Source organism: Malus sylvestris, chromosome 17, assembly GCF_916048215.2.
Source record: "Malus sylvestris chromosome 17, drMalSylv7.2, whole genome shotgun sequence".
NCBI lineage: Eukaryota > Viridiplantae > Streptophyta > Magnoliopsida > Rosales > Rosaceae > Malus > Malus sylvestris.
In genome coordinates, this window is record NC_062276.1 from 29052907 (window position 1) to 29065706 (window position 12800).

The 12800-nt window shown below is 37.1% G+C and overlaps 2 protein-coding genes across 3 annotated transcripts; one reads left to right on the forward strand and one right to left on the reverse strand.

The window, feature by feature from the left end:
• Nucleotides 1–632: 632 nt before the first annotated feature.
• LOC126610975 (phosphomevalonate kinase, peroxisomal-like) lies at nt 633–5630 on the reverse strand. Its single transcript, XM_050279158.1, has 11 exons — nt 5492–5630; nt 5188–5307; nt 4932–5082; nt 4749–4846; nt 4444–4553; nt 4293–4345; nt 3658–4041; nt 3023–3127; nt 2341–2568; nt 1994–2116; nt 633–1081 (listed from the first exon to the last, which is right to left on the reverse strand). Exons 2-11 carry the CDS (start codon nt 5196–5198, stop codon nt 854–856), a joined length of 1491 nt encoding a protein of 496 aa, XP_050135115.1. The 5' UTR covers nt 5199–5307; nt 5492–5630; the 3' UTR covers nt 633–853.
• Nucleotides 5631–9271: 3641 nt separating this feature from the next.
• On the forward strand, nt 9272–11997 carry LOC126610977 (riboflavin synthase-like). 2 transcript variants are annotated; one of them, XR_007618657.1, is made up of 3 exons: nt 9272–10177; nt 11090–11219; nt 11451–11997. XR_007618657.1 is itself a non-coding variant. In XM_050279160.1 (2 exons), the coding sequence occupies exon 1, from the start codon at nt 9360–9362 to the stop codon at nt 10167–10169; it is 810 nt and encodes a 269-aa protein (XP_050135117.1). In that variant the 5' UTR covers nt 9272–9359; the 3' UTR covers nt 10170–10177; nt 11090–11378. The 2 variants fall into 2 exon arrangements, 1 of the variants encoding a protein (XP_050135117.1); XM_050279160.1 differs by lacking the exon at nt 11451–11997 and having other exon boundaries at nt 11090–11378.
• The last annotated feature ends 803 nt before the right edge of the window (nt 11998–12800 follow it).

Here is a 12800-nt window from a genome sequence, read left to right on the forward strand (position 1 = left end):
GTCTCAACTATTAATCTCTTGCTTCGTTTTGGCTTTTTCGGTTATCAACCGAGAATGACTATTTAATTTACATTTTTGCGAGGGAAGGAGGAGGCGTGAGTTGAATTCTTGGAAACCAATACAACAACTTATGACAAGTTTGGGAGTTTTAATACTTTATTAAAAGATCAAATGATGCCACTCAATACTACGATCTAGTGATATTCTTTTTAATAGTGAGTACTCTTTATCCTCACTTTCTAAATTTATCTAATACTACGGTCTAGTGGTATTTATTTTCACTTTCTAATTTTGCCTAATACTACAGTCTAATGGTATTCATTTTCCCTTGTAAGTGAGAGGTCTTAGGTTCGATTTTCGCCAAAGGCAAATTTGAATTGCATTATTGTTAGCCCATTATGAGACTAAACTCACAATCTCCCTCTTAGTGTAGATAATATTGTTCCTTAAAAAAAAAAAAAATAAACCCAAGACAAATTAAATCAAAATCAAAATGATTTAAATTCCTATTTCTTGTAAGTAAACATGCCCTTAGTGCATAACAATTCATCAAACTAATACATTCCTTGAAACTAATTCATCAAACATGGAAGCAAGCAAATTAAAGAATAAGAAAGATGACATAGGTTCACTTGAACAGTTAACAAACGACTCTTATTGATTTTGTTGCAAGTAACATTTTCACTCTGCAAGTTTATCCCATATGTATTTTTCTTCTCTAAAAACTTGACCAATTGGTTTAATATCCACACTCTTATACAATTCATCTTACAAATCGCCTTTTTTCACCATAAATAGTGAAGAAAACGATAGGTTATCCAAAATTAACTGAGGAAATGGATCAAGTAATTTCCTAGGTTCGCGGATCTGCACTCTCCAAAGAAACACCTTGAGGATCTTCTCTAACTAACAAGGCCAAAACATTGAATGAACTCCAAGAATTCGACACATGGCTCCCAGCATCCCCTAAGGTAACGGCAAATACCGCATCAAACCCACCTGCTCCGGGAACTCCAGCCAACAACACTCCTTCCATATCCATAGTAGCATCCAAAAGCTTTGTCTGTGATTCTGGTTCTATCTGAAAAGTTTTGAAGACAAGGAATCGATCAGACAAGGAAGAAAGGTGAAGAGAGAGTATGACAACAATAGTTTGAATCTTAATTATTCTATTCAGAATGACGAAAAAATTTGAATAATAAATTTATGAGCAACATCATGTTGTCCTGTGTTTAAACGACTGACATCAGGTTGCCCCTGTTCTGATTCTAGTTTCTGGTTTAAAGTCTTTAGCATATTTGAAACATCAGTACCAATGTATTTTAAAGGAGTTTTTGCGGTACACCTCAAGGCCACCGGAAGAATAATGCCATAATATGTATTCTGCTAGGAGAAAAATACGAATCATTTGCATTTTCTCTCATTGATAAGATTAATGATTCCCAACATTCCAAAACACTAGAAAGGGCATTGTTGAACCGTACTGATTCCTATAAAATTCTTTCCACGGAATGGATTTTGATTCCCAAGAGCCGGTTACGCAAAACAAGCAACTTCTAATGGCAGGGATTTCTGCTTTAAGTCTAAGAATGCTGAGTCTAAGGACTTCATCAACGGGTTCATTCAGCATGATACGTAACAGAAGCCATATTTATCATTCAAATATACTTAGGGAGATTAAGTAAATCAACTAGGACTTCCATAGGGGCAAAAATAGGGATGACTAGTGAGTAGTGACAGACTAAGTGTGTGTGTGTGCATGCGAGCGCACGTGTACATGTTTTTTCTTTTATTTGAATTCCAGGAAGATACTTTAACCTGGTCAAAATACATTCAAATCACAAGTTATTTAAATATGGAATGTTCAGAATATGTATTTTTGAGAAAGGACTATGAAACAATTAACATAATATATCAATTATTATTCTCCACTATACAAACCATATATTTTTTATAGGAAAGAAACAAGAATCCAGTTAAGAAATGCACATACCGGAACACCTGCAGCCTCTCCCATCTGATGCATATGATATCTGATCCCAAGCATAGCGTCTCTTGCTCCTAATAATGCTTTAACAATTATTTCTTGGCTTGGTTTAGAGACTTGTTGTGTCCACTGTACAATTTTGTAAAATTGTAACAAACATCAATGTTGGGCAATACAAGCAGCAGGAAGTTATAGGGTAGGGAAAGTATTAACAGCAATTCAAAGAAGCCAAAAACACATACTTCATGACACGGTACAACATGACATGTCCAACAAATCCAAAATGGGGCACTTGTCTCAATTTTGATTTTATCATATTAAAATTCGTTTCTGAGAGAGGATGAGTAAAATACCTTCTCTGATTTGAGGATGCTGCAGCTGTTTATCAAGCTTTTATATTCTTCCCAGTGTTCTTCTGCCAATTTGCTTAATGTATTGAGTTGCATTTCAAGTGCTGAATTTGTCTCCGACAACTTTTTCCATGTCTCCAGCGATTTCTGAGGGTCAGACTTCTGCCACTTTTTCACAGAACCCACCATTGATGGAGTGGATGATCCTCCAGTTCCTGGTTCTCCAAGTAACTGCAGAAAGCACTCGAATCACTAAAAGAGACCCTTAAAATGATTGCGCCATTGTTTTATGAATCATGCACAAAAGAATGATAAGAGACAGCACGAAATCTACACTTGAATTCAAGCTTAAATTTTTTATTTATTTTTCTTTAATAAGTAACAACCTTCATTTTTTTCCATTATGTTTCCAGTAAGGCTTTTTAGCCAACCTAAGATTGGCATAACTCCTCACCTTGGAAGTACAAGGCTCTATGAACCACTCTATAATGCTCATATCCTACACATAATAATTAAGAACATACAAATGGAAATTAAAGTACCATGCATCAGAACACATTGCAGATTTTATTCTACAAAGTTTGGGGAAGGTTTGTGGATTTATTGTCTTCATGCATATGATACTCTTTTGCATGGATAATCATATTTACAAAGCAAGCTACAAAATGGATCTTGACATGCTTACAAGAGTCATCAATGGTGGCAAGGAGAACTTAGTCCTATCATGGTCCCATTTTCCTTTTAGGATTTGAGGAACGACTTCTTGTAGTGGTGTTCCCGTCACTGCAACCTGAAAGCATAAAAAAAAATGAACTTACAAATTGAAGGTGTTCTCTAACAGTATCTGTTATGTGGCCATACAAAGAGCAAAAAGAATATTAGATTAAAATTAATGAAGATAATCAACCACACGACAACACAATCAGGAATCCCATCTCCATGGAAGACACCAAATGAAAATGGTGTTTTCGATTTTACAGCATGTCCTGAATGGAAAACGGTGGATGTTGGTGTATCCGGTCATGACAACAAAATCAATGTGAGAAAGGTAATTTAATGAGACCACATGACAATCTTAATGCCAAAGTAATAAAAGGACAAAAAATCAGAATCGGGCTATTGGTAACCAATGTTAATTTTATTTAGAGTGACCAATATTGGGAGAGTAAAAATTAACTACAGATAACCTGTAATAATTTCATAAGTTCTGATTTGCATGTGACTAGCATATACCAAACTCCATTTTAACATTTAGACAAATAGGAACTAGGTGCACTAGTTTGATCCATATTGCATGCTCTAGCAGAGAGAGAGAGAGACCTGAGCAGAAGAAATAACTTCTGGTGAAAAGCGGACATAACGTTGACTTCCATAAACTGCAGAACTAACATCAAACCCACTGCCCACTTTTCCCTGTGCAATACAGTGAGCAGTCTGAGCTATCACATGCACCAAATCAAGATCTGCAATGTGCTTTTCATGTTGATGATCTTTAAGCATAGATGGAAGATTAACAACTCCAAGGTAGTGAAGCAACGCAGCAACCACAGCGGTTGTCATTGCTGCAGACGAACCCAATCCAGTTTTTGCAACTTCAGGTTTACAGTTTTCTACATTTGATCCCTCATCATTGAAGGTAATCGATGCAAAAGGAGGTAGTGTAGCCAATGCGTCTGGAGTCAAAGGCAGACCACGGGCTTCAATCTACAAGGGCACAACTCAGAAACATCTTGAATTAGGAATTTGGATTGCAATTAATAAAATAAGAAACCTAGAAGTTTCAGCTGCAACAGTTTATTGGAACGTGAATGCTGCAATTTTTATACTTTTTTATTCAAATATATGTCGGCTTTTGGTAAGAATTACATGATCAATAATTAAAAGAAGATTAGAAACAACGGATGACTCAACTAAATTAAAAAACAAAACTACAGAAACTAAAAAGGGTAACAAACCTGATTCCGATAAGAATAAAAGTCATTGCTACCTAAGATCGTGATATCAAGACCTGCATGACAGACCCAGATGAAACATTAGAATTTTCAATGCTGTCAAGTTTGTTTAGCATTTTAAATGATGGGGAAACATATGGAGAATGAACATTACCATGCAATAGTAGTTTTTCTAACAAATCCTTGTTCTTCTTGTCAACCGTTGCACGGGCAGCAGCTACACAGTATTGGACTGCTTGTTCCACAAAAGGGTTCCTCGAGTCACTGAAATTGTGTTTATGTGAATTAAAATTAAGCATGTTTGAAGCAGGAAACTTTTGTTTGAAGTAGGAAACTTTCCCGATATAACCTTATAAGTGGTTACATGACAACGAAGATGATGATATAAACTGATGATTTGTAGCATTGTTAAAAAATCTATCATTATTCAAGAAGCTTATATCGAAAATGACAACTCACCCTGAAGAAACATATTCAAGTGATAAATTTTTTAGGGAGAGTTTGTAGACGCTTTCTCTGGCGAGCTGAGGAGACGTCAATTTCACATCTGTACAACCCTGAAAGACACAAAACAGATACACATTTTAATCAATCAGACTCAGAGAGAGAGAGAGAGAGAGAGAGAGAATGATGAAGACACACCGAGGCCCCGCTATTGGGCTTGAGAGGCTGGTAAAGCGGTTTGACAATGGCGAAGAAGCGGGCGTTGGTGCTGAGTACAAGGCCTGCATTGGGTCTCTCCAGAATTAGGTAACCTCCGGTCAACAACACCTTCCCTGGAGCTGAAGCAACTCTGTAATTGTTTGTTTGTTTTTCAACAACAATCAATTTCCTTTCTTTCTAATTCACAAAAGTTCATATACAAGAACAAATTTTTGATTCAAAATCCAAAACTTACACAGCCTCCATTGCAATTGCAGCCTCGGACTCCCTTTTCTCTCTCTCTCTAGCTGTTAAGTGTGAAGTGGGTTTCTAATTCTCTCTCAGCTATGAGTTGCTGGGTGTTGAATTTGCAGAGCTGCAGAATCAAATTCAAGAAAATAAACTTGTAAAGGTTTGGGTAGAAATTCAAACAAAACCCCAAACAGTTGCAGTCATACTAAAATGCCTTCATCTTCTTGTAAAAGATTGAAAATTTAAACAAACCATCAAAGCAGCAAATTACGAGAAAAAAAAATCAAAATTTAAAACCAAATCATTACCTGAGAGAGCTGATGAGAGAGAGCTAGAAGATGGTAGGTTTATTTTTGTTTTGGTTTTTTAGTCGAAATGGCAGGGTTTTTGATCAACTGAAAGTTAAGAAGCTAGCAGGGGGAAGGTGGGTGGGTGGGTGGGGTTTTCATTTATTTTTGTGTTAAAATTTAGTATTTAAAAAAAAAACATAATAGGCCACAAAGGCTTAATTATTGTATTTTTTTTTTTAAGAATTCTATTTGTTTATTTTTAGTGTAAATATATCATTATACATAAATAATTTTTGTTGTGTATCTATACTCATGGGTGAGTGAGTGAGCTAAGCCTCACAATGAGCTAGTAATAATGTAGTTCAAATTCGTTTTTGGCGAGGATCGAACCTCTTACTTACAAATGAAAAGAAATATCAATAGATGTAATACTAAATGATAATATATCATTATATTAAAATATTATTTATTTAAGTAAATTGACAAGAGTGTTCATTAGAGATAGAGTGCAAAAATCATTTTTTTTTTAAATTACAAGGAGCTCGATCCATGTGCATTTGACAACTAATTTTGAAGCGAAACGATTTATACTCACCATATTTTCTTTACACAACTTTCATTTTTTATTTTTGTTCAAAAAAAAACTTTATATATTTGATTTTCTATTTATTTATTCAATTTAAAAATGTACAAAAAAGAAAATAAATGTGTAAAAAATCAATTATCATTTCAAGCCACGAGGGCTTACCTAATAATTTAAATTAAAAAAAAAAGTCAAGTGAGCTTAGTTTGACTAGCATAAGCAAGTTGACATGTGAAAATTTGTTGTACCATTTTTTGTTTTGGTTTATGGAACGACGAAGCCTCCAAAGCTGACCAAGTTTTTAGGGGCAGGTATATTCTAATTTTCTTAAGATCTTTATCATTATTCGTAGTTTTTGTTTAATTCTTCATCAAAATCTCTATCATTATTCATAGTTTTTACTTCATTCTTACAATGTCTTCTTCTTCAAGGATGATGTATGAAATTGATCAGTAAGAGGAATAATTGTTTAACCAATCAGAAGGAATGTTTAATCTTCAAGTGGCCTAAAATGAGATGGAAGATGATGAGGAGCGTAGAATGAGAGATGACGAAGCAAGAATGGCCAGAATCTCACATTCCCGTTGAGTCATCCATCTAAAGGTGTATTCATAATGTCACGATCTCGTTGAGCCATTCTTTCTTTTCTAACATGTTGCCTTTCTTGTCTAGGTGGCTCTCTTTCTCTCTCATTAGCTTGAAATAAACTCTCAATAGCTGCAACTTTTACCTCCTTTCTAGCTTTATCAGCCTCAAATTTTGCCATTTCCCGCGCCAAAGTCAATTCACTTTGGCGAGCAAGTTCTTCCATATACTTTGCATAATCATTCTTGGAAGCATTCCCTTTTCTCTTTTAAGCATTCTTACCTTGAGGCCTAATTGGATAACGGGTCGACCCCGACGCTTGTTCAGGGGGTGTTTCGAGCACTTCTTCTGCGTCATCTTCATGAACATGCCCACCGGTTGAATGATCGGGTGTAGAGTGTAAAGGGGTGCTGTTCATGAAAACTTATGAACCAACAGACACAACTCTGAATTTAGGACAATCTTTGACAATATTCCAACATTCCCACCAGTTGAATTATTTGTTTTTGCTTTTGGTTTTGGCATTATACCAAGCTTGTGCTTGAAGTTCCTACACAATGCGGGAGAAGAAATAATTATAATGAAAGTAGGTAACAAATAAATAATACAAACAAATAATTATAATCAAAGTAGCTAACAAATAAATAAGACAAACAAATAATTATAATGAAAGTATGTAACAAATAAATAATTATAATCAAAGTAGTTAACAAATAAATAATACAAACAAATAATTATAGTGTAAATTTGGGTATAGTACAAACAAATAAATAATATATTGTTACCTGATCCGCTAAATTTTCCCCATTTCGAAGATTACCACTAGCTTGTGCCAAGGCATCTCTCCATGTACTAAACGATTAGCTAAGTAATTTCCAACGACTGGACATCGATTCTTTGGTTCTTTTCCCACCATTTTTCTCAAAAAAATTGGTATGAATAAGATTCCACATTTATCGTAACTGCATCTCATTACCCCGTAATCGGATCATGAGTAACTTCAACACAACTAGTACACAACGCAATATCTTCAATAAGCGTCTAATTCGTACCTGCATCAATAGTCATTTTGTTGGAAAAAAATTAGATTGAAACTTTGAGAGAAAGATAGGAATGTGGTTGAAAGTAGTTGAGAAAATATGAAATTGTGGTGTAAGGTAGAAGATAATGAGAAGGTATTTATAGAAAAGTAAAATCATTTTTTTTTAATTTGTCAATTTTTTTTTTCAGATTTGTATTAATTTTTTACTTTTTAAATTTTTTTATTCCCCTAATTAATCTCTGCCATTGGATTTAAAAATTTTGAATTCCAACATTCCAGATTGTGCCACGTGGCACAACAGTAAGATTTCTTATTTTTAAACTATTTTTTTAATTTATAAAGGCGAATAACGTGGACTGTTGATTTCAGATCAAATGGCTGATATTAAATTTTAATTTTTTTTACCGTTGGAAATCCAACGGTCCACAAATTGTAGTCTTTAAAATCCAACAGACGTGGGGAAGCCACGTGACCTCCCCAACTGTAACTTTGCCGAAGTGCGCCGCGGACCCCACTTCTGAAATCCTGTCGGACGACTCGCGCCCACGCGCGCTTAAAGCACACACGCCTGACAGAAAAAATTAAAAAACGTAGCTGACGTCTGGGCGACGTCAGCCTTGCGTCAGGATGCCTTTAGGCTATCGGGCTGGCAACTCGTGCTGGATCTCTCTCTTGGGCCTGCTCGGGCTCCCTTGCTAGCACATGGGCTTGCTTGCTCGGGCTCTCTGCCACTATTCGCATGCCTATCCCACTGGCTCCAGCACACGCTGGAGCTGCTCTAAGAGCAAGTCCACCCCTAAGGACTTTGTGCCAGCACCCAGCACATTTATCCACTCAAGTGAACAGTAATATACTGGAGTGAACAGTAATAGGCCAAGGCATCTCCACCCCTAAAAAAATGCGCTGGCACCCAGCGCATTTATTTCGTGTGTTTTTTTTTTTTAAAGTTTATTTGGGATAAGATTTTTAACCAATTTCGGATAAAATTTCAAATAAACTTAAAAAAAATTACACACTAAAATAAAATTACATACTCATCAAATAAACTTAAAAAAAAACACACTAAAATAAAATTACATAAACTCATCAAATAAATTAAGGATGAGCTTTTTGGTATTTTTTTCACACAAAAAGTATATGAAAGCTTTGGTAGAAGGTGTAGAAAATATTGAAATGTGGTGTAAGGTGGAAGATGGGGGTTAGGTATTTATACAAAAAAATAATAACTTTTTAAAAATTTTACTGTATTTTTTTTAAAAAAATTATGTATTTTTTTATATTTTTAATTAATTTTAATGTAGTTAATTAATCTGGACCGTTGGATTTGAAAAATATTCAAATCCAAGAGCCCAGGATCGGCCACGTGGCCAATGCCAGAAAATGGCCCAGTTTCTTGGTCAGCATGTTTTGTGCTGGCCCAGAGACCAGCTTGGGCTGGGTGCCAGGCCGTTTTGTGGGCTGGAGTAAATGGACAGGTCCCAGTCTGTTTTTTGTGCTGGTGCTGGCCTAATTAACCACGACTTGCTCTAATAAGTATAGATCAAACTCATGATAATACAATATAATTAGTATAATGCGATATCTAATTAGTCTATCAGAAAACAATTAGATAGTTAGATGTGGCGAACGAGCGTACAAAAGATCCCAACCTGTGTCGCAATCCGAAACAACACAGAATGGCAGTGGCACTCTCAACAACTCCTCAACCCTGTGTTGTACAAAAGTTCCACTCTGTCTCCTCCAAAACCCTCCGAAATTTCAACCCCCTTTTCAAACCCTCCACTCAAACCCTCTTCCTCAGCTTCCAAAAACCCAAAACCCATCTCCAATCTCCTCCTCGCAACACAATCCGATGCCTTTTCACCGGCATTGTCGAGGAAATGGGCCAAATCAAGCAACTTGGCACCTCCCAAAACGGCGGTTTCGACATGAAAATCGGCGCCAAAACCGTTCTGGAGGGCGTTCACCTCGGGGATAGCATTGCAGTCAATGGAACGTGCCTGACGGTGACTGAATTCGATACCCAATTGTCCGATTTCACAGTCGGTCTGTCGCCGGAGACGCTTAGGAAGACGTCTCTGATCGAGCTCGAAGCCGGGTCACTTGTGAATTTGGAGCGGGCGGTGCAGCCCACCAGCAGAATGGGCGGGCACTTTGTGCAGGGTCATGTGGATGGCACAGGGGAGATAGTGTCAATGGAGCCCGAGGGTGATTCGCTGTGGATCAAGGTAAAGGCATCAAAGGAGGTGTTGAAGTATGTGGTGCCGAAAGGGTTTATAGCCGTCGATGGTACTAGTTTGACTGTGGTGGATGTGTTTGATAAAGAAGAGTGCTTTAATTTCATGTTGGTTGCTTATACTCAACAGAAAGTGGTGATTCCGTTGAAGAAAATCAGGTCAAAGGTGAATTTGGAGGTTGATATACTCGGGAAGTATGTCGAAAGACTTCTCAGTAGCGGGTTTGTCGATTCATTCAAATCTTCATGACTCATAAGGTATTACTCAGATATAGTTCCATTACTGCAATCCTGATTTGGCTTCATGTATAATTACATTCTGTTTGAATGAAAGGGCTATTGTGTAAGAGATTCAGATTTTAAATCGTTCGGATTGATTTATAATATTGAATTTAGGCCTATGCAAATGCAAATACTTTCGAGCAAATCCTTTACTATTTGGTTAAGATAGTGGAGTTGTAAGTTATGAAATGTGTAATATGTAGGATGGTCAATCCTTAGTGTAAACATTCCTACATTTATCACTACTGGCAAACAAGATTAACTTGAGGTAAATGGAGAAAATTGAAGTGTTGGACAGGTGTTTGAAAATATGCATCTATATGTAGTGTTTTGGCATGGAACTGATCATGGTGAGAAAGGATTAATAGCTGACCCTATGCAGTGACCATCCATCATAGTTTGCTGAGTGGAGTTGCCGAGTTAAGTTGTTCTTTTGTTACTTAGATGCCTAAGACTTGATGTAAAGAAAAGGACCTTTTTTCACGTAATGGATGGTGCATCTTTAACAGATCAGAAATTTTCTTGCAACTAAATACAGTTTTCAAACGTGGAGTTCACTCCTTTGAAACTTTTGTTGTTGAACCTCTGATCGAAATTTGTTCTTTCTTTCTTGTGCTTTCCTTATAAAGTACCAAGTTTTTCTTTTTTGGCAATTTGGTTGATGGTTTCACGAGTGACATGTACGACAAGATTTTTGCAATTTATGAACTTGGGATAAAAAGGGATGCAGCAATTAATTATCTTACAAAAAAAAAAATCAAAAATCAAATAAAAGCAAGTGGATATAACATGAAGATTTTTTACTTGGACAGTAGAAATTTCTCCCTGTTGAAGTTCTTCTTTTCTGATGTCAAGTGTTGTACTGTTTCTGCTCATTTTCCTTGCAAGGTCATCACCCATGCGGCTTGTACACACTTGTGATTGGGTTAGCAACTGAGCCAATTGGTGGCTGTAGGAATGCTGTTCAGAATTTTGGCCGCTTTTAGCTTCGCTGTTTGTTTTTTGGAAGCATTTATAGGTAGTGTTGCATTTTGGATAGCTGTTATATCTTGATTTTAAAACTTTTGTTGTATCATTGTTAGAGATGTATTTTATTGGTTGCTCCGTATACTAGTTGGAGATCTTCTCTGCAAGAATTATGATAGTTTCTGTAGTAATAAAAGTTTTTCTTGGAGAATTGTTAGGGCTTTATTGTACTACGACACGCACATGCCCTCACACACAGACTTTCATCATTTTGTGTTTGCAGCACCAAGGGCATCACTGTAAGCCACCGATGCTCCTCAAGTGTGTTTTGGGCCTCAAATTGCACATTAGAAAAATCATTCTGCAGCGAGTCTGATGAAGATTTCTCTCATATTCTGTCCGGAAAGGCATATGAACTAAATTATGTATAGTATTGTAGGGTTTAAATTTTTCTGTGTCAAACTTTTCTTTATTCTAAGAGGTCGCACTTGGTGCGATGGCAAGTGCCTTCGCCCATGAGCGGTAGGTCTCAGGTTCGAGACTTGGGAGCAGCCTCTCCATAAATGGGGGTAAGGCTAGCCGACATTCACCTCTCCCAGACCCTGCGTAAAGCGGGAGCCTTGTGCACTGGGTACGACCTTTTAAACTTTTCTTGATTCTCAGGCTAAAAGTTCGGCGTAATGAGCCGGTAAATCCAAAAGGAATGAGTAGTCTTTTGCCTATAATCTAGTTCTAGTATTTCTTCTCCTAGTGGTAGTATTCTCATTTCTCCCCGAGTAACATGGTTTGTATCTCGTTCTGCTCAATTTAGCTATGATTTTTCCTGCAAATTGAGCACCAATCTCTCGTTCGTAGTGCTTCATGGCCAGTTTTAGGCTTTACTCTTCAAACGAAAAACTTTCTGCTCGTAGCTTCCTCCAATATCATAAATTTGGGATCACCAGTGGCATTTGTTCATATGGGAGTGACGAGAAACGTTTTCATCAAAGGGGGCTTGAACCTCACGTGAAAGAAGAGTCTCGTGTCTTTGGATGTGTAATTAGTTGGTCTTGTATTTCATGATACAATTGGATTATGCCATTAAATGCATGGTTTTATATAAAAGCCTCTTGGGAAGTTGTAGAAGGAGAATGATGATGTTCCAAAAAGAAAAATGTTATTCGTACTCACACAAAATCTCGCTCGGACTTGCTTTTGAGAGAGTCTGAATGGCAGTTCTCGTGAAATTGCTCCAACGAAGAATCACCGTTGTTAGTGATGAGGAACGTGGTCATCACTTAGATTTCTCCAAGTAGAGTAGGTGCGGCTTGCTCAACATCAAGTTGCCCGGCCAGGGGGGGACTCAGTTTTGCCAAACCAACCACTTCATTTGGACAATTCAGTGTTTCCATCACTATTGACATGAACCCCTCAGCCGAAAGTGAGAAACAATGACAAGTTAGTCATTCCTTCACCACTGAAATTTGCTGTCGGCTTCGCCAAGAACAAACACAAAAAAGGGTTTTACAGTTCGAGAAAAGATACATACTGTGCTGTTTTCAACTGGCGGCACTGTTGGGGCCCCAAACACCCCTATGCTGGTTCCAACCAAATACAGCTGGTTCTCCTTTTGTGAGCGCGGGCGGATGAGGAT